The sequence below is a fragment of the Carcharhinus amblyrhynchos genome, unplaced genomic scaffold (genome assembly GCF_965287045.1).
Source record: "Carcharhinus amblyrhynchos unplaced genomic scaffold, sCarAmb.v2.hapA chromosome_224, whole genome shotgun sequence".
Taxonomy (NCBI): domain Eukaryota; kingdom Metazoa; phylum Chordata; class Chondrichthyes; order Carcharhiniformes; family Carcharhinidae; genus Carcharhinus; species Carcharhinus amblyrhynchos.
Window position 1 is genome coordinate 133,200 of NW_027649964.1, and position 26,828 is coordinate 160,027.

The 26,828-nt window shown below is 42.2% G+C and overlaps 1 protein-coding gene and 1 long non-coding RNA gene across 2 annotated transcripts in view; one reads left to right on the forward strand and one right to left on the reverse strand.

Annotated features, from left to right (window-relative positions):
• Positions 1–4,307: 4,307 nt before the first annotated feature.
• Positions 4,308–26,828, forward strand: part of haus6 (HAUS augmin-like complex, subunit 6) — a 54,190-nt gene continuing 31,669 nt past the window's right edge. Inside the window, exons 1-11 of the mRNA XM_080183296.1 lie at positions 4,308–4,514; positions 4,780–4,875; positions 5,768–5,846; positions 9,694–9,823; positions 10,633–10,774; positions 14,968–15,033; positions 15,810–15,855; positions 16,516–16,689; positions 17,157–17,344; positions 21,460–21,589; positions 22,474–22,576. Of these exons, the coding sequence (XP_080039422.1) occupies positions 4,381–4,514; positions 4,780–4,875; positions 5,768–5,846; positions 9,694–9,823; positions 10,633–10,774; positions 14,968–15,033; positions 15,810–15,855; positions 16,516–16,689; positions 17,157–17,344; positions 21,460–21,589; positions 22,474–22,576 (1,288 nt within the window). The 5' untranslated portion in view covers positions 4,308–4,380. The remainder of the gene's footprint in view (positions 4,515–4,779; positions 4,876–5,767; positions 5,847–9,693; positions 9,824–10,632; positions 10,775–14,967; positions 15,034–15,809; positions 15,856–16,515; positions 16,690–17,156; positions 17,345–21,459; positions 21,590–22,473; positions 22,577–26,828) is intronic.
• The window catches only part of LOC145338900 (uncharacterized), a 46,337-nt gene continuing 34,555 nt past the window's right edge, over positions 15,047–26,828 (reverse strand). The window contains exons 3-4 of the long non-coding RNA XR_013885923.1: positions 17,512–17,559; positions 15,047–15,245 (exon numbers count right to left, since the gene is read on the reverse strand). This is a non-coding gene — a long non-coding RNA (uncharacterized LOC145338900). The remainder of the gene's footprint in view (positions 15,246–17,511; positions 17,560–26,828) is intronic.

Sequence of the window (26,828 nt, forward strand, 5' to 3'; positions counted from 1 at the left end):
AAATTGAGGGGTGATAGATATAGGATGGATGTCAGAGGTAGGTTCTTTGCTCAGAGAGTAGAAAGAGCGTGGAATGCCCTGCCTGCAACAGTAGTGGATTCGCCAATATTAAGGGCATTTAAATGGTCATTGGATAAACATATGGATGATATTGGAATAGTGTAGGTTAGGTGGGCTTTAGATCGATCGGCGCAACATCGAGGGCCAAAGGGCCTGTACTACGCTGTAACGTTCTATGTTCTATGGTCTGAAATTGTTGAACTCGTGGCTATAAGGCAACCAATTAGAAAAGGACTGTTCCTCAGGCTTGTGTTGAGTTTCAGTGGAACACTGCAGACTGAGGACAGAAATGATAGCAAGGTGGTAAATAAAAATGTCACACGTCGCTATGGCAGGTGCTAGTTGCCAGGGTGCCCAAATATCAAAGAGAAACTTGGACAATTTATCACAACAATTTGTATTATATTGAGAAGCTATTTGCACTGAGGTCAGGGGCAACAATTTCAAACTACTTTGAGATTATACATATTAAATGTAAACTTCTGAAAAAAAAAGAAAACTTAAGCACATCAGATTACTTTTACATGGTTAACAGTATTTCTACAAACATTTCCCAAAAGCTTTCGGCTTTGTTAAGCACTTTGTTAAGCACCCTTAATGGGTCGTCACAGATTTTCTCATAAAAATTCCAGTAAGATTATCACAAGCATCCATTGCTGCTTCACGGAAGTATTTCACAGGCTTCTCCCTGTCACTTAATATTAACCAAAACTTATATCAAAACCCTGCAGACACAACACTTGTCTTCCTGGAGATGGCTGCAAGCTGCATTCTTCACAGGTCTGTTTCAGCACATTTGCTTTTCAAGGATCTCATGACCACATCTTTACAGCCTTCAATATCTCTAAACATGTTTCCTCCTTTTCATCTTTAAATCTATTGCTTTTAAATCGCTTTGGAAGTTCCCATTCCCAAAATATACATTTCCTCATTTATCTTACAGCTACTACTTTTGGGTTAAAATAAACTTAACGCTTTGCTTTATTCATTTTGACCAATCTTGGCCGATTGTGTTTTAAAAGAAAATATACAATCATTTGAACTACAAGTCACCCTCCTTATCTTCCTAATGTAAATTTCCATTTACGCTGCTCAATGGTATCCTGAGATATAAAAGCCTTGCTCATCTCCATTTCAACATGCTTGCTTTCGCACCTGTCTCAAATTAGTCACAAATGCACACACGCAAGCCTGCTTCACAATATTCCAGTGACATTACAAAACTACTTCTATCATACAAGATGAGGATCATGTTTGCAGACTGAGTGGAGGTGTTGTGCAAAGCATTTGCCTAATCTACATTTCCTTCCCCTAACGTCAGGTGGAAAATGAGGGCAAGATGAATCCTATTGTGGTTGGGGAAGGGCTGAGAGCAAGAGTGCGGAAATGAATTGGACACAATTGAGGAGCATGTCATATGTGGGGTGGAGACAATCCTCAGTAGAAACACACAACTGCCCTCTCATGCAGCGCAATGCAACACATCAGTGAAAAAAACTTTTCCTCGGATCCCCTTTAAACCACTTATTCCTCATCTAAAACCTATGCCCTCTGGTTTTAGATACCTTTGCCATGGGGAAAAAAATTCTTATGATCTACCCTATCTATGTTCCTCATAATTTTGTATACCTCCATCAAATCCTCCCTTCAGCCTCCTTTGCTCCAGGGAAAACAAATCCAGCTGATCCAATCTCTCCTCATAGCTGAAACTTTCCATCCCAGGCAAACATCCTGCTGAATCCCCTCTGCACTCTCTCCAGTACAATAACATCCTTCCGATAGTAGAACTGCACACAGTACTCCACCTGTGGTCTAACCATTATTTTATAAAGTTGTAACAAGCCCTTCCTGCTACTATGTTCTGGCTAATGAAGGTGAGCATTCCATTTGCCTTCTTCACCAACCTATCTACCTATGCTGCCATCTTCAGAGAACTCTGGACGTGTACAGCAAGGTCCCTTTATTTCTCAATACTCCCTCCGGACCTACGTTCATTGTGTACATCCTACTCTTATTGGACCTCCCAAAATGCATCAGCTCACACTTATCAGGATTAAATTCCATCTGCCGTTGCTCTGTTCTATTTACCGGCTGATCAGTATCAGTCTGTAGACTCAGACTATCCCCCTCACTATCAACAACGCCAACAATTTTTGTGTTTTCTGCAAACTTACTAATTATACCCTCTACATTCACATCCAAGTTGTCAATGTATGTTGTCAGCACCAATCTGTGGCGCACTGCTGGTCATAGGCTTCCAATCACAAAAACAAGCTTCCGCCATCACCCTTTGCCTCCTATTATCAAGCCAAGTTTGGATCCAATTTGCCAACTTGCCTTGGATTCCATGGGCTTGAACATTTTGGACCAGTCTTCCATGTGAGACCTTGTGAAACGCCTTACTGAAGTCCATGTGAATCACATCAACGGTGCTACCCTATCAATACATTTAGTTACATTAAGTTAGCTAGACAGGATCTCCCAGCAATAAATCTGTGCTGACTATCCCTGATCATTCCCTATCTTTCCGAGTGTTGACTAAATGTGTTCCTCAAAATGTTTTCCAATAATTTCCCTATCACTGACAGACTAACTGGCCTGTAATTATCTGGCTTATCCCTACTGCTCCTCTTGAATAAAGGGACCACGTTAGTTATTCTCCAATTATCTGACAGTTCATCTGCGGCCAGCAGATTTAAATATCTCCGTCAGGACCCCTGCAATCTCTTCCTATAGCAGTTTGGGCGACATCTTATCAGGCTCTGATGATTTATGTATTTTTATGCCTACTAAAACATCTGTCACCTCCTCATTAATCTTAACATGTTCTAGAAATTCATTGTTCCAACCTTAATCTCTGACACGTAAATAATATTGAAATAACATTTTGGAACCATTCTTTATGGAGAGATTAATTCATTTGACATTTTTGACCTTTGCCTGCAGCTTGTTGGCATTTTGCACGTTAATAAGGGAATATTTCCCTAACAACAACCGTGGCGACTGTAAGTAGCCCGTATAGGTGAAACAAGAGCTAATCACCAGCGACGCTGACTCTCCCAGACTGACAGCACCTTCCCTTAGCAACTGCTGCTGCAAAGACAACCTTTGTGATTGCCTGGGAGAGGCCTGGGCTGTGATTGGCTGTGAGGGAAGCTGGGCTGTGATTCGCTATGAGCGAGCTGGCATGTGATTGGCTGTAAGGGAGCTGGGCTTCGATTGGCTGTGAGGGAGTAGGGTTGCGATTGGCTGCGAGTGACTGGGCTGTAATTGGCCATGAGTGAGCTGGGCTGTGATTGGCTGTGAGGGAAGCTGGGCTGTGATTGGCTATGCGAGCTGGCCTGTGATTGGCTGTAAGGGAGCTGGGCCTCGATTGGATGTGAGGGAGCTGAGCTGTGATTGGCTGTGAGGGAGTTAGGCTGTAATTGGCTATGAGTGAGCTGGGCTGTGATTGGATGTGAGGGAGCAGGGTTGCGATTGGCTGCGACGGGCTGGGCTGTGATTGGCTGTGAGCGAGTTAGGCTGTTATTGGCTGTGAGGGAGCTAGGCTGTAATTGGCTTTGAGTGAGCTGGGCTGTGATTGGATGTGAGGGAGCTGAGCGGTGAGTGGCAGTGAGGGAGCAGGGTTGCGATTGGCTACGAGGGAGCTGGGCTGTGATTGGCTGTGAGTGAGCTGGGCTGTTATTGGCTGTGAGGGAGCTAGGCTGTGATTGGCTGTGAGGGAGCTGGGCTGTGATTGGCTATGAGCGAACTGGGCTGTGATTGGCTATGAGCGATCTGGGCTGTGATTGGCTGTGAGGGAGCTGGCTGTGATTGGCTATGAGCGAGTTGGTCTGTGATTGGCTGTGAGGGAGCTGGGCTGTGATTGGCTATGGGGGAGTTGGGCTGTGATTGGCTGTGAGGGAGAAGGGTTGCGATTGGATGTGAGGGAGCTGGGCTGTGATTGGCTGTGAGGGACTGGGCTGTTATTGGCTGTGATGGGAGCTGGACTGTGACTGGCTATGAACGAGCTGGGCAATGATTAGCTGTGAGGGTGCTGGGCTGTGATTGGCTGTGAGCGAGTTGGGCTGTGATTGGCTGTGAGGAAGCCGGGCTGCGATTGGCTGTGAGGGAGCTGAGCTGTTATTGGCTGTGAGGGGAGCTGGGCTGTGAATGGCTGTGAGGTACGTGGTTTGTGATTGGCTGTGAGGAAGCTGGGACGGTTGAAATTCAGGAGGCGGGAGAGAGCGAGCTCTAGGCGCGGGGGCGAGATCTAAGCTGCAGGCCCCGGGCCCCGAGTGGAGTGATAGGCACCGGAGAGTGGCAAACAATTTGGGCACTATGTCGTACCCTGGTGACTGGCGGAAGGAGCGGCTGTGGAGTGGGCTGCTGGCGCTGGGATTTTCTCCGCCTGGAGCTCCAGGCCGGCCGTATGAGAGCGGGAACGGCGGAAAAAACCGCACCGTGTTCGGCAGGTGGGAGAGAGAGGGCCCGCGGTGCCGGTAACTCCCTCCCTTCCCCCACCTCTGAGCTGGCAGGCTGAGTCGCAATGCTTTATTTCTCCATTAACATTACGAAGCTGTCAGCAATACAGGTGAACAGCGTCAGGCTGTTGTGCTGGGGCTTCCTGTAGAATCCTTTGGAATTGTTATCGAAAAAAAACTGTAGAACGCACCAGAAATGTCAATATCCTGTGACCCGAAAGACACCCAAAATAAAAATCCATCTTTCTCCCAACAGGGATATGTTCGACAAACCGAATACGGAAGCATTTCAAGTCGTTGTTCATTACTTATTCCTGCAATTGGACCAAACTCGTGCCAATTCTGTATTTAGGTAAGTTGAGGGTTTTCATTATGTTAATCGATCGATGTGTTTATTGTAATTTCAGACAGTGATAGTTATCTAAAGCTATAGACTGAAGGAAGGTATCAAGTGATTGAATGGGCAGAAAAATCTGAGGTGATATATTTTGGGAGCCTAATCAAGGCAAATGATTATACAATAAATAGGAGGATACTTGGAAGGTGTTGAGAAAGTGAGGATCTAGGAGTCCGTAGATCCTTGAAGGTAGTACAGTGGTTAGCACTGCTGCCTTGCTGCACCAGGGACCTGGGTTTGAATCCTGGCTTGGGTCACCGTCTGTGTGGAGTTTGCACGTTCTCCTCGTGTCTGCATGGGTTTCCTCCCGGTGCTCCGGTTTCCTTCCACAGCCCAAAGATGTGCAGGTTAGGTTGATTGGACGTGCTAAATTGACCGTAGATGCGTAGGTCGGAGGATTAGTGTGTAACATATGTGGGGATAGGGCCTGAGTGGGATTGTTTGGTGCAGACTCGATGGGCTGAATGGCCCCTTTCTATAATGTAGGGTTTCTGTTACTTCTAATTTATTAGTTAAGGCATAGAATACGAGAGCAGGGAAGTTTGGCTGCATCTGAAGTACTATATGCAGTTTTGGTCTCCTTGTTGCAGAAAGGATGTTATTGCACTAGAGAGGGTACAGAGAGAGTTATGGTTACGTTGCCAGAGCTGGAAAATGACAGCTGTGAGGAAGGATTGGATAAGGTGGGATTGTTCTCCTTAGTACAGAGGTGGCTGAGAGATTCAGCTGAGATGTGTAAAATTGAGGGGGCTGGATGGTAAAGGCCTATTTAACAAAGAGTTAGTGACGACGGACCATAATTTTTGCAAAGTTGTTTTGGTTTTTAACATTTGTTGTTTTTCTCGAGGGATTGCTGGCCTATCTATGATAAGAAAATGGCTGCATGCTTCAGAAAAGTTTGCTTTGAGTGGATGAAGAAAATTGCAGTAAGTAAACTAGTATGCTATGAATGTTGAAATATGTTAAGTCCATGCAATGTGTTGCTGGTTGGATATTTTGATGCTAAAGGCATTCTACCTGAGGGCCAGGCTAGTTCATATAGTAAAGTTATCATTTTCAAAGAACAAAGATAATTACAACACAGGAATAGGCCCTTCAGCCCTCCAAGCCCGCACTGATCGTGCTGCCCGACTGAGCTAAACCCCCTACCCTTCCGGGGACCGTATTCCTCTAGTCACATCCTATTTATGTACATGTCAAGACGCCTTTTAAAAGTCACTACCATATCCGCTTTCACTACTTCCCCTGGCAATGAATTGCAGGCATTCACTGCGGTGTTTAAAAAAAAATCCTGCCTCGTACATCTCCTTTAAACGTTGCCCCTCGCATCTTAAACCTGTGCCCCCTAGTAATTGACTGTTCCACCCTGGGGGAAAACTTCTGACCAACTACTCTGTCCATGCCCCTCATAATCTTGTAGACTTTTATCAGGTTGCCCCTCAACCTCTGTCGCTCCAGTGAGAACAAACCGAGTTTCTCCAACCTCTCCTCATAGCTAATGCCCTCCATACCAGGCAACATCCTGGTATATCTTTTCTGTACCCTCTCCAAAGCCTCCACATCCTTCTGGTAGTGTGGCGACCAGAATTGAACGCTGTATTCCAAGTGCGGCCTAACTAAGGTTCTATAAAACTGCAACGTGACTTGCCAATTTTAAACTCCGTGCCCCAGCTGATGAAGGCAAGCGTACCGTATGCCTTCTTGACTACCTTCTCCACCTGCACTGCCACTTTGTGACCTGTGTACCTGGACACCCAAATCCCTTTGCCTACGAGGGGACCTTACTGAAACATATAAGATGATTAGAGGTTTAGATAGGGTGGACAGTGATAGCCTTTTTCCTCGGATGGAGAAAGCTAGCACGAGGGGGCATAGCTTTAAATTAAGGGGTGGTAGTTATAGGACAGATGTCAGGAGTAGGTTCTTTACCCAGAGGGTGGTGAGGGATTGGAATGCCCTGCCTGCTGCAGTTGTAAATGCGCCTAGTTTGGGGGCGTTTAAGAGATCCGTGGATAGGTTTATGGATGGTAAGGGTTTGGTTTAGGTTAGAGGGTCATTGTTTTTTAACTGGTCGGCGCAACATCGTGGGCCGAAGGGCCTGTTCTGCGCTGTAATGTTCTATGTTCTATGTTCTATGTTCTATTGGTACTCTTAAGGGCTCTGCCATTTAGTGTAGATTTCCTATGTTTGTATGCTTTAACTGCCTCCCTTTTACACTCAAGTCATTAAATGGTTTGTTTCTTCCTAAATCCAAACCCATCTTTCTCATAACCTAACTTCCCAATCTACTTTCTGCCTGTGCTAAAACTCAAATATATAAACCTTCTAAAATCAAAAATTGTTTAAATCATGCAGATGCTAATCTCGGTATTATTTAAAGGGCCTGGGACTGAAATCTCCAGGTCCGCTCCTCTCTGCCAGGAGTGTTTTCACTCCAGTGGGATTTAGTACAGCCCTGGACATTGGCACCTTAAGAAGTCTGACAACACCAGGTTTGTCCACATCGGCACCTTAGCAGTGCCAGACTTGTCCCCAGCATTGCTCAAGCTGCAAAGTGTCAATGCCCAGGGGACAATTTGGAACTACCCATCAGGTCAATCTAATTGAGCATTTTTAAAATTGTGCATGACTGTGCTTATTTCTCAGATAGTTCTGAATAGTAGTAGTAGTTTGTGTTTCTCTTGCATTTAATGTAGTAAAATTCACAAGTTGTTTCACAAAAATGTTGCCAACCAAGCTATTAACAGATCCTAGGGCAAATAACCAAAAGTTTGGTCAAAGTGGAGATTTTAAATGTCTGAGGGGGTGGGAATTTCAGAGCAGCTGAAGGTGCAGCTGTCAGTGGTGGTGTTTTTTAATGTTGGGACGCTCAGGAAACCAGAGTTGGAGAAACAATTTTAAGGTTGCAGGGCTAGGGAAGGTGAGGCCACAGGACTGGAGTGGGGGAATTTAAAAACAATTGTGGAAGTTTTTAAATTAGAGATGTTTCTCCCCTCATTGTCAGTGAGGTGATAAGTGAACAGGAATTAGTTTGAGTTGAGACATGGGCAACAAAGTTTTGGATGGCCTCCATTTTAATGAAAAGGGTGTTTGTACAGTCCAAAAGTAACAAGTATGAATGAGGATTTCAACAGCAAATAAGCTGATGCAGTGTTAGAGTTGAGCAGTATTATAGAAGTGTAAATGTTTTCTTGTCGGATATTTATATAGATGATGTGGAGGAGGGAACCGAGTGTATGGTGTCGAAATTTGCTGATGACACCAAGATTGGAGGAACGGCAAATTGTGCGGAGGGAGTGGAGAGTCTGCAGAAGGATCTAGATAGGCTGGGTGAATGGGCCAGGAACTGGCAAATGGAATTTAATGTTGGCAAGTGCGAGGTGGTCCACTTTGGCAGGAATAATGGTAGGAAGGATTATTACTTGCGTGGAGAAAAACTGCAGCAGGCGACGGTGCAGAGGGACCTCGGGGTCCTTGTGCATGAGTCGCAAAAACCCAGCTTGCAGATGCAGCAGGTGGTCAGGAAGGCGAATGGGATGCTGGCCTTCATAGCGAGGGGGATTGAATATAAAAGTAGGGGGGTCTTGCTGCGGCTGTATAGGGCATTGGTGAGGCCGCAGCTGGAGTACTGTGTGCAGTTTTGGGCGCCGTACTTACGCAAGGATATTTTGGCCTTGGAGGGAGTGCAGAGGAGGTTTACTAGGCTGATGCTGGAGTTGAGGGGGTTGAGCTATGAGGAGAGGCTGAATAAACTAGGCTTGTACTCGTTAGAGTTTAGAAGAACGAGGGGAGATCTCATTGAGACGTATAAGATGATGAATGGGATGGATAGGATAGAGGTGGAAAGACTCTTCCCGCTCAGAAAGGACAGTAGGACTAGGGGGCACAGCCTCAAGATACAATGGGGGGGGGGGGGTTAGAACAGAGTTGAGGAAGAACTTCATCACTCAAAGGGTGGTGAATCTGTGGAATTCTCTGCCCGTTGAAGTGGTGGAGGCTACCTCGCTAAATATTTTTAAGAAGCGGGTTGATGGGTTTCTGATAAGAGAGGGGATTAAGGGTTATGGGGAGAGGACGAAAATGTGGAACTGAGCCGCGACAGATCAGCCATAATCTTATTGCATGGCAGGGCAGGCTCGAGGGGCCGGATGGCCTACTCCTGCTCCTATTTCTTATGTTCTTATGTGGTATGAAACTCATTGCCAAATATGACAGTAAGGTTGTACACAGCAGAGAGTGGGATGGAGTATGTTAGGACAGGGCCCTCTTAATGTTCTTTTATTCATTTGTGGGACATGGGTGTCACTGGCAAGGCCAGCATTTATTGCCCATTCCTAAGTGTTCTTCTACTGAGTGGTTTGCAAGGCGATTTCAGAGTATTTAAGAGCCATCTGCATTGCTGTGGATTTGGAATCAAACATAGACCAGACAAGGTAAAGATGACAGGTTTCCTTCCCTAAAGACATTAGTGAACCAGCTGGTTATTTACGACAATCAACAATGATTTCATGGTCATCAGTAGATTCTTAATTCTGTTGTTCCAGACTGGTTGAACAGAGTTTGACAATTGTTGTTATCATGGATTTTGAATTGGATGCTCTGGTTTCATGTTGGAGGGTGGGAAATGCTAAACAAGATAGTGGACAAGTCTTTCAATAGTTTTGGAAAAGCATTCTTGGATTTTTCTCTAATGATAGGCTGATATGACGTTGAACTGTATTTTTGAAATCGGGAAGTTAACGTTTGAAATGAGATTATATATCTATCTTCAAGGATGAAGTTGGAAAAGAATTTCCTCGAGTTACAGCATCGTTATTCCTGTCTCCAGGTGGCCCTAAATTTGCTAACCTGATGTATCATTTTACAAAATTCGTGCTCGTGCATAAGTTTAATGAAGCTGCCAGTAAGTTCCTCATTCTCTTAAAATGGTCTTTGTAATAACTTTATTTGCACTACTGAATTGTAATTTTTCCTGATTGTTGTGAGGAACATTCTTGCATAATTAAATTTTAAAACAACATTACTATGGTCATAGAATTAAATGCGAAAGAGCTAGTGCAGAACTTGAGAACAATCTGGTTAGATCCACTCCATTCCTTTCTCACGTTACAGCAATTTTCCTTCCTTTTCAATTCAATATATGCTGTGTGATGCCCTTTTTTAAGTCCTATGGTGGGGTTTTGTGTGCATTTCTTAAAATGCTATCTGATGGCAAAGAAAAAAAATTGCTGCTAATTTTTTAAAGTTTTGTGTTTCTGCTAAGTTCTGCTTTTAAAGCAATGGTATTTGTTAAGACTGGACCACGTGGCCTCGAGTTTGCTCCACTATTCAACCCAGTCACGGCTGATCTGCCTTGCTCTGCTTCCCTGTTCACTCCTCCCACATCCCTTGAATGTCTATGACTAAAAATTTGTGTCATGGCCTTAAACGTGTTTGTGGGCATTGACAGCTCTGGGAGAGACAGTTCAAAACTGCAAACCTTGGAACCCCTGAACTATGAACTTCACTGCAGTCTGTATTTGAAAATTCTAATGTAGTGTATTTTTATTAAAATTTATGTATTGTTGAAGTTTGGCAAATATCTCATCTATTTTAAAGGAATTTACTGTGCATGTGTGGAATATTTCTACTTTTGTCAGTTTTACTGACAAACTCTGGCATTTAATGAATTGCTATGATATTTTTAAACTTTTCCTGCATTGCTTAAAAAAGGTACGTGGAAAACCATGTCATTCCGAGGAAAACCACAAGATTCCCATTTAAGTGCAATGAAAAGTTGCATTGCAGCCAACTGTTTTTTGGAAGGAATTCAAAAGGAAGCTTTTGTTGTTGGAGAATATAAAAGAAGGGAATCGTAAGTATTTTTGGTTGTCTGAATTTTATAATATGCCAAGTCTTGTATTCATATTTACAAGGCTTCAGGATAAATTAGAATTCTCCCCTTCCACACTGAAGTTGCCTTCCAGTCTTGATGTAGATGGGGGCTTCCCCTTGAGGTTATGTATAGCTACTAAAACTATTAGAGACTCTCAATGCAGTGTACTGATGCTGAAGACATGACTTTACTTAACCAAACGATTGAATGGGAGAATGAGGAAGCCCTACACCCAACAGAATGTGGGCAACCTGAAATCAGTCTGAAGACTGCCCCTGTGCAGGTAATTATACATTCCCAAAATCATATTGCCCACCTTTTCGGTGGGCATTATCCAATAAACATTAATACAAATCAATCAATAATCATCCTGTCACCAACTCCAGCCAAAACCAATACACATCACAACCCGAAGGGATTCCATTTGTTAAATTATGGATGTTATCTCCCTTCTGTTGCCAGCAGTATGGGACTCCGGACAGTGAAATGGGAGAACGATTCCCACTTGTCTGACCCTGAGGAATTCTTCATGTCTACTCACCACTTGCGTTATGAGTTGTATGACCCCAGTATTACGGTTGATAAAGAGGATGTGCTGGAAATTCTTGAGGGGCTGAAAATAGATAAGTCCCCTGGTCCGGATGGGATCTACCCTAGGATTCTCTGGGAGGCTAGAGAGGTGATTGCAGAGCCTCTGGCTCAGATCTTCAGGTCGTCATTGGTCTCTGGTGTAGTCCCGGAGGATTGGAGGATAGCGAATGTTGTCCCATTGTTTAAGAAGGGGAACAGAGACTTTGCCGGGAATTATAGACCGGTGAGTCTTACTTCTGTTGTGGGCAAGGTTTTAGAAAAAATTATTAGGGATAGGATTTATAGTTATTTGGAGTGTAATGAATTGATTAGAAATAGTCAACATGGTTTTGTAGCGGGTAGGTCGTGCCTTACTAACCTTATTGAGTTTTTTGAGAAGGTGACCAAAGAGGTGGATGGGGGTAAGGCAGTTGACGTGGTATACATGGATTTTAGTAAGGCGTTCGATAAGGTTCACCATGGTAGGCTTCTGCAGAAAATGCAGATGTATGGGATTGTGGGTAATCTAGGAAGTTGGATCAGGAATTGGCTATCAGATAGGAGACAGAGGGTGGTGGTGGATGGTAAATATTCATCATGGAGTACAGTTACGAGTGGTGTGCCTCGGATCTGTTTTGGGGCCACTGTTGTTTGTAATTTTTATTAATGATCTGGATGAGGGTATAGTTGGGTGGATTAGTAAATTTGCTGATGACACCAAAATTGGAGGTGTGGTAGATTGTGAGGAAGGGTGTCATAGTCTGCAGGGAGACTTAGATAGGTTGCAGAGCTGGGCCGAGAGGTGGCGGATGGAATTTAATGCGGAGAAGTGTGAGGTAATTCACTTTGGTAGGAGCAACAGATGTGTCGAGTATAGGGCTAACGGGAGGACTTTGAATAGTGTGGATGAACAGAGGGATCTAGGTGTGTGTGTGTACATAGATCCCTGAAAGTTGGGAATCAAGTAGATAAGGTTGTTAAGAAGGCGTACGGTGTCTTGGCGTTTATTGGTAGGGGGATTGAATTTAGGAGTCGCAGTGTAATGTTGCAACTGTACACTACTCTAGTGCGGCCGCACTTGGAGTACTGTGTGCAGTTCTGGTCCCCGCATTACAAGAAGGATGTGGAGGCGTTGGAGAGGGTGCAGAGGAGGTTTACTAGGATGGTGCCTGGTATGGTGGGGAGGTCCTATGAGGAGAGACTGAGGGATTTAGGGTTGTTTTCGTTGGAAAGAAGGCGGCTAAGAGGGGATCTTATTGAAACATATAAGATGATTAGAGGTTTAGATAGGGTGGATAGTGATAGCCTTTTTCCTCGGATGGAGAAAGCTAGCACGAGGGGGCATGGCTTTAAATTAAGGGGGGGTAGCTACAGGACGGATGTCAGGGGTAGGTTCTTTACCCAGCGGGTGGTGAAGGATTGGAATGCCCTGCCTGCTGCAGTTGTAAATGCGTCTAGTTTGGGGGCGTTTAAGAGATCTCTGGATAGGTTTATGGACGAAAAGGGATTGGTATAGGCTAGTGGGTCATTGTTTTTGTAACTGGTCGGCGCAACATCGTGGGCCGAAGGGCCTGTTCTGCGCTGTAATGTTCTATGTTCTAATGTTCTATGTTCTATTCATAAGGCTAGCATTGGTAGCCATCTTGTTCCTGACCACTGCTGATAGCATTATTGCTTTCAGTGGAACTATTGTCCCTTCCCCCTCCCTGTATTTTGTCAATGAATGAAGTTTCACGACATAACCAAAAGCAAAACACATCCGGCTTGTAAATTCAAAATGTATATTTTAAATGAGAAATATTTGTTAATTATGCAGGGCTGTCTTCTATGGTAACAGCTTGCGTTCCCATAATCCAAAATCATTCATTCTAAAGTTAGTGTTCCTAAATCTATGATTGTGTTTATTTGCCTAATTCGCTACGCGCCCCCCCCCCCCCCCCCCTTACATTAGATGTGAAAAAAATTGTTCTGGGTAAACGTGGGAAGCATTTGGATTTGTAAATGTAATAAAGTAAAATTGCAGATGTTTCAGAAGAATGCATGTTCATGTTGGGCGCAAAGAACATTTACGTGTAAACATCATTAAATTAACATAGAGTTCCCAACTCTTGGTGGAACGTGTACTACAGTCCATATCAAATTTATGAATTTGTTTTATTCTTTTAAGTTGTTGCTGGTGAGGCCAACATTTGTTGCTCATCCCATTGTTGTAGTGGTATAGACTGTACTGAGTGTGTCAGAGGTAGTTCCTTCTGATGCATTTAGCCCCATCTTACTTTGTAGTTGGATGGATAACTGGTTCATGATACTCACCCAATTTGCACCTGTTGCCCCACATAGCTGTTTTTGTTTGGCAATGGCCACATCCTGTTTGTATTTGTTTGAAGGCCAAATCAAGTGAGGGTAGCATGTTTTTATTTGTTCATGGGATATGGGCATTGCTGGCTGGGCCAGCATTTGTTGCCTATCCCTAATTGGCTTGAGTGGCTTGCTGGCAATTTCAGAGGGCATTTAAGAGCCAACTACATTGCTGTTGACTTGGAATTGCATATGGGCCAGACTGGGCAGGGATGGCAGATTTCCTTCCCAAAAGCACATTAGTGAACTAGATGGGTTTTTATATAGTCAACAGTGGTTTCATTAGACCGTTCATTTGAGATTTTTATTGATTTCAGATTTCAACAGTTGACATGGTGGGATTTGAACCCGGATCCTTTGCTACCTACCCCCTTTTTTTCAAATGCGCAAAAAAACTATATCAATAATGTAGTTCAGGAGATGGTTGATGTGGAGAACTGCAAAGCTTATTGAAACATGCAGCAGCTGCAGATTATTACAGACAATCATACCTCCAGTTGTCATCAATGGGAAAGACAGTGGGACTGGCTAAGTGCAATCCACTCATGTAGGTGTTACCCATTTCCTTAAGCCCCAAAATGCACATCTGTTAATGTTCACCTACACTACCTGTCTCAGGCCTAGTTTGGCAGGTATGCCCTTTGGGGCTTCGTCATTACTGGCATCTCCAAGCCACCCTTGGTGATTGGCAGTGATTTACCCCATCCAGAGTACATTGTGTGCTGGCCATTTTCACTGTTCCCAAAAGAAATGGAGATTTCTAATTCATGAAATTTATCCAAAATAAGGCATTGCCTGATAAACCTTTTCCAACGCTCAAAACGCATGATGCTCATGAACTGCATGCGGAAAAAGGTTTACAATCCCGACTTTGGGATGTTGTCAGTGTATTATCCTCTTGTAATTGATGAGCTGAAATGGTGCCCAATTTCCCACTACTTCCAATTCAACATTTTTTGTTTTTTATTCTGCTTGTATGAAGCATCTTGAATTACTTTGCTACGTTTAAAATGTCAGATAAATGTAAGCTGTATTTTTTTTAGTGGTACATGATTAACAGGAGTCAAGAGTATGGGGAGAAAGAGTTAAGGCCACAATCCAATCAGCCATAATCTTGAATAGCAGAGCAGACTTGAGTCTGAATGGCCTGTTCCTGCTAATTCTTACAATATTGACTAAATTGTTTATTTGTAATAAAATCAACATTTTTAACCAATGAATGATTACTTTTGATTTGCCTCTAGATTATTGGTTAAAGAAAATTCAGCCTTGAAGAAACAATATGCAGAATTAAAGAGTCACCTGGAAAAGTAAGATGCTTTTAGTAGTCGTTTGATAATATAGAGCTTGAGTATTACTGAGAAAAAGACACTATCCAAGCTTGTTGTGTTGCCCTCATCAGGTGGCAATCACAAAGACACATATTGGGTCTCATATACAGTTGTTCTTGTGATTGTCCAAACAACTACAAGTTGAAAAGTATGACAAAACATCCTTTTCCAGCAATGCCAAAATCGTGAACCTGCAACATATCGTAAATGGGTTTTTCAAGGTTAGTCGTTTGAAAACTGATCAGACTGTTAAACTGTGCTGCTTTATGGCAGCTGATGGTACATATCCTCCTCGTGCCCTATCCGGGCAAGTTATGATCATTGTCCAGTTTGTTATTGCCTAATATCCCAACTGAACTAGAAGTTGTACAGCGTTTAAGGATAAATGGCTACAAAAGTATTAATAGTACCTAAAAGTGAATTGAAGGGGACTGATACAGAATATCGACAGTTGAAGTGTTGTGTAGGATTAAATTTTCAGCAGTCAAGGTATTTGTGGTGTTTTGAGTAATTGTAGTAGCACAGGATGGAAAGTGCTTACAATAGATTGGCTGTTTACTGTGCTTATAAAATGGCAGCATTCGGTTTTAATATATTGTTAATGTCTCAAATACTTCCACTTGTTTGAGTAGACTGAAAAGGATGATGTGACATGTTTTGCTGTATCCTCATTACTTGTTTGTTTTCTTATTTGTGATAAGTTGTGTGCTTAGCAGACCTCGGCTAAATAAATTCAATTTGACTTCTTTTGCTAGAGAGGCTTGTGACTTCGCCGAAGCGCATATTCAGAAACAGGAAGAGGTTTGTACAAAATTTTCAACAGCAAATCTTTGATATCTTTTCAGTACCACGATCCTTGATAGTACTTTTCGCTTTATTCAACTCTGGCTTTAATTGGCAAGTGAATTATCCTCTGCTTATAATGAGTAGAATTTAAATTATCTTACAATGAGTACAATTTACCTTTTTTCCTATGTGCAGCAGTGTGCTTGTTTTGTTCTTGCCTTTTCATAAAATAGGTTTGCAGAATGTTCTGCTTTTTTGAAAAGTGATGACTAATACTATTGCTAGTGCGGGGCTATCCTGTCCCTTTATGTGATGGGTGACTGGTGAATCATCAGAAATGGACACATTCCAAATGTGTGACCTCTGCTATCTATAGAAGGATAGATACATGAGAACATCACCTAGCTGCAGGTTCCCCTCCAAATCACACACCAAAGTACTTAACGACCAACAGTATTCTGATGTAGGAAATGCGGCAGCCAATTTGTACATGGCAAACTCCCACAATCAGCGATGTAATGTGACCCAATAGTTTTTGAGATGTTGAATGACAAGCCACATTCGTGGCCACCTAATTGACACATTGTGCAAGGAAAGATTTATTTTGGGTAATGTTGAATTAACGAGCACTGAGACTTTATTTAATTTGTTGCTTTGCACACATCTTTCGTTCAGCTCCGTGAGATGTGGAATATCGTAATAGACACTTTGTCAAAATTGGAAAAGGAGAAGGAAGTAATTGATTCGTTAGTGGAAGGGAGGGTGGATCTTTACACTCTTGATGGAACAGATGTGACATTCAAAGTCCCAAGGCAATTAATAATTAAGATTGAGGATGAAGCTGCTCAGGTCAGTACACGTTTCCCATTATTTCAAATGTTGTGCTCGTTCATGAAGTTTGCCATTGCATAAAGATTCCAGATTATTGGACAGAATTTTAAAAGGTGGCACTCAATAATTCTTGTTGTTTTAAATGGAAACAACATGCTTGTGAATTTAGATAAGAGAACTTAATATTCTTTATAAACTTCCCTTTTTCTCTGTTTCTCTCAATGATATCAACTTCATCCTAGTTAAATGGGTACTGAAATCCCAGTCAGTAATTCCTCATTTAAATTGCCCCCATCTCAGTCATTGAGACCAAGATGTGCACTTGATGTTGGGACTTCTGCTTTCTTGTGGTGTCGTGACCCAATCAGTGCTGTCTGGAGTATCTCTGCCTCCCTATCAAATTTTAGTTATTTTAAAAAAAAACTCCAAACATGACAGTCTTCACTAATTGAAATCCTTTCCTAACATCCAGTGTTTATTTGCAGATTGGTGACCTGTACAAAGCTGGTGAACTGAATCTTGCAGCAGTAATCCAGCTATGTAACTGGTGTCTCAGACTACATGGTGACCAGCACAAACAAGTGGGACCAGCAGACCTGGAACAACAACATCTTACCTTGGAAAAACTGGCAAAGTTCCTCAAAAGTGAACTGATTGAAATGGAGGAAAAAGGGTAAATGCATGATTTGATCAATGGGGTTGGGTTATTTTTTACTGATGGACAAGGTGCTACTTCATGAGGTGAAATACATAGTGCCCCACTGAAAATTGATAAATGTAACCGATTATCGACCCTAACCTTTAGATGCAATGTGGGGGGGGAAAAAATGTTTAGCTTACCCTAACGTCAAATGCAAGTGGATAGCATCAGTCCATTAACTGTTTTACCTGTTGGAAATGGAAGATAAAACGAGCATTTAATAAACCTGAACAAACTATTTGAGGATAATTGGGAATGAACTGACATTATAGTTAACTGTTTCAGTTTTAATTATAAAATTAAAGGTAGGTAGCCATTGTGTAAAGGCATAAAACAAGCAACAGAAAAATGGCCAGTAACAAAAAAAGTCTTTATTGGGCGAGCTAAAGTGAAAGATAGGGAACAGGAGGAATAGAGTGCCTTATGTAGGTGTGAATAAATTATTGTTTGGAGTAAAACGTGCAGGAGAAAATTCGAGGTTAATCTGAAAAGCATGTGCTTGTGAAAGTGAAAATTAATTATTTCCTTCTGTTTTCATTAGCAAAGTGAAATCATTTGGTCCCCATCCATAATTTCATAGTCTCCAACTGCTATAGCACTCTTAGAGTTATTAAAAACAATACAATTTAACAAACATAGTTTTAAATCATGAACATCATCTAGTATTAAAATCATGGACACCCATTCCTCAGATGTGACATTAAAAGCCCCAAGACAGTTAATTAAGATTGAGGATGAATCTGATCTGGTCAGCGCACTTCATATTTCAAATATTATGCTTGTTCATGAAGTTTTCCATTGAGTTTAAAGTTCATTAATCACCAGTAAGGCTTACATTAGCAAGGCAATGAAGTTGCTGTGAAATTCCCCTAATCGCCACATTCCGGTGTCTGTTCAGGTCATTGCACCTAACCAGCACGTCTTTCAGACTGTAGGCTGGAACTGGAGCACCTGGAGGAAGCCCATGCAGACACTGGGAAAGTCTGCAAGCTCCACACAGTGACCCAACCTGGATCCCTGGACTGTGAAGCAGCAGTGCTAACCACTGTCACCATGCCACCCATTGCATAAAGATTCCAGGTTGTTGGGCAGAATTTTAAAAGGTGACACCCAATGATTCCAGTTGTTTTATGTGGAAACATGTCTGTGAATTTAGATAAGAGGACTTAATATTTTTTATAAACTCACTTTCCCCATTTTTCTGTTCCTCCTTCAGATGTCAACTTTATCCTGATTTAATGGGTACTGAAATCCTCCAAATCAGTAATTTCTCATTTAAATTCTTCACTAGGATGGCTTGAGGGTTCTCTGCTTAAAAGAAGGTGCAAGCAGTTTCCATCCACCACAGTTCTTTGGCTGAATTTATTCCAATATTTGACACTTTTTTAGCTTGGTTCACTTCCCCAAAATAAAAGGGGTTGCTTTGGGTACTTGATATGGTCGTCTTTTTGTTAGATACTCTGGAACGTTAGTCATTTGGTCTTACTATGGTGAAGGGAGGGTCAATCCCTTGCCCCTCTCTTTTCTGGTCCATTGATGACTGTCTCCTGCTCTTTCATAGATATGAAAGATTTCATCAACTTTCATGCTTCTTTCATCTTCAAGTAGTTCTGACTCTTTTCCCTTGCCTTTAGTGGTGTGGTGGCTAGCCCTGCTGCCTTGGGACTAGGGACCCAGGTTCATTTCCTGGCCTTGGGTCACTCTGCAGCGTTTGCATGTTCTCCCCATGTCTGCATGGGATTCCTCCAGTTTCCTCCCACGGTCTGAAAGACATGCTGGTTAGGTGCATTGGCCATGCTAAATTCTTCCTCCTGAGTACCTGAACAGATGCCGGAGTGTGGCGACTAGGGAATTTTCACAGTAACTTCATTGCAGTATTAATGTAATCTGATTTATGACGTTAATAAATAAAGACTTTGAATATTCACTAGAAGCCTACTGACTTCCACAGCTTAGAACATAGAACAGTATGGGCCGTTCAACCATCTGTTGTGCCAAGCTATGTCTGAACCCAAGATCAAGCAATCCCACTCCCTATCTTTCTGGTGTGATCCATGTGCCTGTCCAATAACTGCTTGAAAGTTCTGAAAGTGTCCACTATCACAGCAGGCAATCTATTCCACACCCCAACCACTGAGTAGAGAACCTACCTTGGACACCTCCTATATCTCCCACCCCGAACCTTATAGTTATGCCCCCTAGTAACAGCTACATCCACACAAGGAAATAGTCTCTGCACGTCCACTCTCTGTTCCCTTCATCTTATAAATCTCTAGGTCACCCCTCATCCTCCTCCCCTCTAAAGAAAAAAGCCTCAGCTCCCTCAACCTTGTCTCATAAGACGTACCGTGCAAACCAGGCAGCATCCTGGTAAATCTCCTCTGCACTCACTCCAATGCTTCCACGTCCTCCTTATAGTGATGTGACCAGAACTGTACACAGTATTCCAAATATAGTTTCACCGAGGTCCTGTATAGTTGCAGCATAACCCCATGACTCTTAAATTCAAACCCCCTGTTAACAAATGCTAACGTGCTCTAAGCTGCCTTCCTGGCTCTAGCCGCTTGACTGGTAACCTTCAGAGATCTGTGGATATGAACCCCAAGATCTCTTGTTCCTCCACATTCCTCAGAACCCTGCCGTTGATCCTGTAATCCGCATTCAAGTTTGTCCTACCAAAATGAATCACCTCACGCTTATCAGGGTTAAACTCCATCTGCCACTTTTCAGCCCAGCTCTGCATCCTATCGATGTCTGTTTGCAGCCTACAAGAGCCCTTCACCTCATCCACTACTCTGCCAATCTTGATGTCATCAGCAAATTTACTTAACCCACCCTTCAGCCCCCTCTTCCAAGTCATTGATAAAAATCACAAAAGCAGAGGACCCAGCACTGATCCCTGTGGTACACTGCTGGTAACTGGTCTCCTGTCTGAAAATTTTCCATCCACCACCACCTTCTGTCTTCTATGATACAGCCAGTTACTGATGCAATTGGCCAAATTTCCTTCTATCCCACACCTCCTTACTTTCTTGAGCCTACCATGGGGAACCTTATCAAACACCTTACTAAAATCCATGTATACGACATCAACTGCTCTACCTTCGTCTAAACACTTAGTCAACTCCTCAAAGAATTCCATCAAATTTGAGAGGCAAGACTTACCTCTCTCTCGAGTGCTGACTATCCCATCTTTCCAAATGGTCATAAATCCTATCCCTCAGGATCCTTTCCATTAACTTGAACTACAATTCCAGGAGGGACTGCATTCCATTTTCCTTGTTTTCAGTCTTTACATCTGTTCTGATCTCAGAATCCCTACAGTGCAGAAGGAGCCTGTTCGGACCATCGAGTCTGCATTGACGACAATCCCACCAGGCCCTACTCGCACAGTCCCATGTATTTACTCCGCTAATCCTGGTAACCTGTCCATCACAGGACACTAAGGAGCAACTTAGCATGGCCAATGTACCTAACCCACATGTCTTTGGACTGTGGGAGGAAACCAAAGCACCTGGAGGAAACCCACACAGATGTAGGGAGAATGTGCAAACAGATAGTGACCCAAGCCAGGAATCAAACCCAGGTTCCTGGAGCTGAGACAGCTGTGCTAGCCACCGTGCTGCCATCTCCATTGTAACCTTCCATACCAGCACTTCAGAGCTATAACACAATGACTTTCTTTTTCCTCAACTGAGGAATCTCCTGTCATATTTGATACTTTTCAATGTGCCCACTCCATGTCCTGCTCACGAAAAATAAATATTCACCAGCACTGACGTCATTAAGACTGAAATTCTAATTTTGGTGTTAAATAATTTCTTTGCTATTAAATTTTAACATTTTTACAAATTGCTTGTGCTTTTTGAAAACATTGCTTTTATTCAATAGTCAGCAAGAAGTGTACTTTGGGACTGGAATGGCAGCCACCAGTTAAGGAATTCTGTTATTTCATATGGCTGATATATGATCAAATTCATTGAAATTACTTCCTAATTTGTAAGCATCCTTGGGTCATAAATATGAATGTTGTTTCTAGTAATACTCAGCTGCTGTACTTCAGTTGTAATGAAACAATTTTTTTACAGCCAAAAGATAACACAAGAAGTTTTTCCTTCTGTGAAAGCATCAATAGTCAAAATGGAAAGCGCATGGGATAAAAAATGGGAACAGTACTCCAGTACAACTGGTTATTCCCCAGTGAGGAGAAAATATCCTGTAAGTAATAAATTAGGAAAGCTTCTTCATTTCAGTGATATTGAAACTTCTTTCAATTTCCAAACACAATTGATTTTATGTTTTGATTCAACAATACAGAAAAAGTGTATAGCGTTGATGTGAGAAAAGAATGAAATTCAAATTCAGTAACCTAAAGAGAAATTGTACAAGCAGCGTCATTACAAACGTGTAAAAACTTTAACGCTAACACTTAGACTCATGTTAAGATCAGATGAGACATTTTTGAAATATGTTGCCTTTTGCTCAAAGGGTGATTATTTTGAATAATCTCCTAGATATTCTCAGTGAAGAAAGATATTAAGAGATACAGAATGCAGTTAAATATGCAATTGAAGAGGAGTAATTTGTAGAGTTGTGGGTAAGAGCTGGGGTGATGTCCTAAATTGGATAGCTTTCAAAGAACAATGCATATGTGATAAGACAAATGGCTGTCTTTGCTGTAAGATTCAATGCTAATACAAGACTAAACAAATTGTTGTATTAGAGGAACGTGCTGAAATGGACTTTCAATTAAACTAGGTAGTCTTTTCTATAACAGTCAGTCAGAAATGATGTTTGCTTAATTGTCCAAATTGAATGTTCTTCCCCAAAATTTAACTGTTTTTTAAGCCTGTTAAACTATGTAGGATAAACTTGAGTAAAATAAAATATTAGGACAAGAAATATGAACTGTGAATTGAAGACTATTTGCCAATTTGTAATCTTGTCCTGGCTGTAGTGATTTTCAAGCCTACCAATTTATAAACATATTGTCTTCAACTGGCTCAAAGTGCATCATTGTGTAAATATCATTTACTCTGATCCCAGTGCATCAAAAAACTGGTCTTATAATTCAATTAATGGGGATATATTGCATTTTTTAGGTCCTTGATCTTCTACCAACCATGCCTCCGTTGTCTTTTGAACCAGCTTCAGAAGAAGCTTACCAAAGCAGTATATTTTATACGCACTCTGCAACACTTCCAGGTGGGTTCAGAAACAGTACAAATTGGGCCACTTGGCAATCCCTACGAATTGACTCTAGCGTAAGAGCAAAGTGCTGAAGACGCTAACATTAAAACAGAAAATGCTGAAAATACTCTTAAAACAGGCAGCATCTGTGGAGAGAGAAAAACAGTTAATGCTTCGGAACTCCAATTCTCATGAATTCGCATAGACTTGAAACATGAATTTTGTTTTTCTCCATGAATACTGTCAGACTTGAGTGTTTTAGCCCTGGAATGCACTCTTTTGTCAGTCCACTTACAATTTTTTTTCTAATCCTGCATTGCCCTGTTTCCACCACCGATACCCCCCCCACTCCGTCTCCGCCAGACCCACGATGTTCCGAACAATCTGGCTGCACTAATTCTGGCTTCTGGAGCATCTTGATTTTTGACCCTTTCCTGATAGATGGATGTGGCATCAGCTGTTGAGGGCCAGAATTCTGACTTTTTTAAAATGCCCATCTAACACTTCCTTTGATCAAGCTTTTGATCTTTGTCTTAATTAGTTTGGTTTTTTATAATTCTTCTGTGCACCATATTGAAGTTTACCTATTTTTAGAAAGTATATGTCTATCATTAAACATCATATTGCTTGAACACATTTCAAACTGCTTGTACTCTTTCCATTTAAAGGTGTTATATTACTTATCAAAAATAGCCCATTTGATCTACTAGATCTAATCTGGTCAGCTTGATCTTTACCAGTTTTGTATTAGTTGGCCCCTTTAAAGGGAGAACATAGGACCTCACACCCAGTGGGGAATGAGCTTGGGGATCTTGGTGCAGGGCATGGGCTTTTGCAGCCAGAGTAGATCCTAGAGCTGAAAGTATTAATAACGTGAAAGTACTCTGTTCATTTATCTGCTTGTAAACAACTATTCTAGTTTATTAACTGGTGGTTGCCAATTTTTTCCAATTATCAAGTTTTCTTCTCTCTTGCCCCGTGAGCATATTTTTCTATGACTTCTTTATCCAACTTGCCTGAAATGTCTTGTTAAGGCATAACAAATGGTAGAGGCATTAGGTATAGCACTTGAGGCAAAGAGGATCAAAAAATTTGGGGCAAGATGGGATCAGGCTATGGATTTGGATGATCAGGCTTGAAGGGCTGAATGGCTGCCTCCTGCTCCCATTTTCTGTCAAGCCCAAATCCCAAAGGGAAACTTGAAACAACTGCCAGAACGGTTTTGCCATTTTGTATTGAGGTTTTTCTGAAACTCAGGAACTAACTTAGACCAGTCCTGATGACACTTTATTATTCTTTGCGGAACTAAACCTCACTTTAAATGGCAACAGTGCCTCTAAATTTTCTAATCTAAAATTCCAGTAACTTTATCAGTTAGTGCGCTGCAGCTCTTGGAATGACAGCAAACCGGCTCCCCGAGATCTGGCCTTATCCAGAATCTGTCTTTGTTAGAACATTACAGCGCAGTACAGGCCCTTCGGCCCTCTGTTGCACGGACCGGTGGAACCAATCTAATGACCCTCTAACCTAAACTATTCCAATGTTATCCATATGCCTATCCACTGACCATTTGAATGCCCTTAAAGTTGGCAAGTCCACAACTGCTGCAGGCAGGGCATTCCATGCCCTTACTACCCTCTGAGTAAAGAACCTACCTCTGACATCTGTCCTATAACTACCACCCCTTAATTTAAAGCTATGTCCCCTCTTGTTAGCCATCACCATCTGAGGAAAAAGGCTCTTACTGTCCACCTTATCTAACCCTCTGATCATCCTGTATGCCTCAATTAGGTCACCTTGTAACCACCTTCTCTCTAGTGACAATAACCTCGAGTCCCTCAGCCTTTCCTCATAAGACCTTCCCGCCATACCGGGCAACATCCTGGTTAAACCACATGACCTCACGGCTCTGAAATTCAATCCCTCTACCAATAAAAGCTAACACCGTACGCCTTCTTAACAACCTTATCGACCTGGGTGCCAACTTTCAGGGAGCAATGCATATGTACGCTGAGATCTCTCTGCTCGCCAACACTACTAAGAGTCCTTCCATTAGCCCTATATTCTGTACTCCTGTTACACTTACCAAAGTGAATCACCTCACGCTTTTCCATATTAAACGCCATTTGCCGCCTCTCGGCCCAGCTCTGCAGCTTATCTATGTCCCTCTGCAAACTGTAACATCCATCCTCACTTGTAAACTCCTCCGACTTTGGTGTCATCAGCAAATTTACTAACCCATCCTTCTACACCCTCATCTTTGTCATTTATAAAAATGACAAACAGCAGTGGCTCCAAAACAGATCCTTGAGGTACACCACTTGTAACTGAACTCCAGGTTGAATATGTCCCATCAACCACCACCCTCTATCAGCTAGCCAATGCATGATTCAAACTGCTAAATCACCCTCAATCCCATGCATCTGCATTTTCTGCAGTAGCCTACCATGGGGAACCTTATCAAACACTTTACTAAAATCCAAATACGCTAAGTCGACTGCCTTACCCTTATCCACCTCTTTGGTCACCTTTTCAAAAAACTCTAAGGTTTGTGAGGCACGACCTACCCTTAACAAAACCATGTTGACTATCCCTAATCAATTTATTTCTCCCTAGATGATAAATCCTATCCCTTATAATTCTTTCCAAAACTTTGCCCACAACAGAAGTAAGGCTCACCGGTCTGTAATTCCCAGGATGGTCTCTACTCACCTTCCTGAACAAGGGGACAACATTTGCTATTCTCCAGTCTTCCGGCGCTATACCTGTAGCCAATGATGACATGAAGATCAAAGCCAAAAGGCTGCGCAATCTCTTCCCTAGCCTCCCAGAGAATCCTAAGGTAGATCCCATCCGGCCCAGGGGACTTATCTATTCTCTCACTCAAGAATTGCTAACACCTCCTCCTTATGTACCTCAATCCCGTCTAGTCTACAACCCTGTATCACAGTATTCTGCTCGACTACGCTGACTTTTTCCTGTGTGAATACTGACGAAAAATACACATTTACTAGCCATCTCCATTCTGTCTTCAGTGTTTTCTTCAATCTGTTTTTCTTCTTTTGAACTTAAAGAACATAAGAAATAGGAGCAGGAGTAGGCCATCTAGCCCCTCGAGCCTGCCCTGCCATTCAATAAGATCATGGCTGATCTGTCGTGTCTCAGTTCCACATCCCCGCCCTCTCCCCGTAACCCTTAATCCCCTTGCCTATCAAAAACCTATCAACCCGCGTCTTAAAAATATTTAGAAAACAAGTAGAAAATCAGACCAGACCAAAACTAATGTTGACCTGTGTTCAAGCTGCTGCAGAAAGTAAAGGCCATCTGGAACTTGTAAACTAGCACATGGTTAAGTATTGCTTAATTACTTAATAAATCCTCTTAATTTGTTACACCAAAACTAATGTCTGTCAAACATCTGTCTTGTTAGGACCCAAATAAAGATTAAAGTGATTTACTGAACCTTAAATTATCCTTGATACTTTGCTCTCTCCTCCCCACCCTCCTCAGCCATGTCCGAAAGGCTTTTGGAACATTGTACTCCAAACAGGACTAGAAAACAATATTGCTATCCATCACGCTAATTCCCCAAGACCACAAATCTAACAACTCAAGTCTTTAAAAAGTATCGATGCTGTGACTGAAATTTCTAGCAAAACTCTACGGCTCCACCGTGTTTGATAGGTTAATCCACATTTAGCTACCTCGCATTTGCACAAAGTTGCATCTAAAATACATATTCATTTTCTTCCTGACCACAGCGTGCATCCATACTTCCTTATGCTCAGTGAGCACTAACTATTTTGGGATTCAATTTCTTTCAAGAAAATTTTCATTTGTGTATCACAATCTCAGGGCAACCCAAGCTCTCAACAGCAAAGAAGTACTTTTGAAATGTAGTCATTGTTGTAAAGTAGGAAACACAGCAGACAATTAAAATTTCAAATGTCTCAATAGCAACTCAAAACCACCCTTTTCTAATACAGTACAAACATCCCTATTAACATTCATTTCTTAAGATCATAACACCCAATTTAGTTGCCCTTTATCTCTGACCTGCTTTAAATTTTACTAGTGGCAGCCTTCAGGAACCATGGCTCTAGGTTCTAGAGGTTTAGCTCAGTTGATTGGATAGCCATTTAATGATGCAGAGTGGTGCTAACAGTACTGGCTGAGGCTATTCATGAAGGCCTGTCATCTCAGGTGCGGTGATCCTTGGGTTAAATCATCACCAGTCAGCGTGTTCTCTTTTTCACTCTCGGGAGAG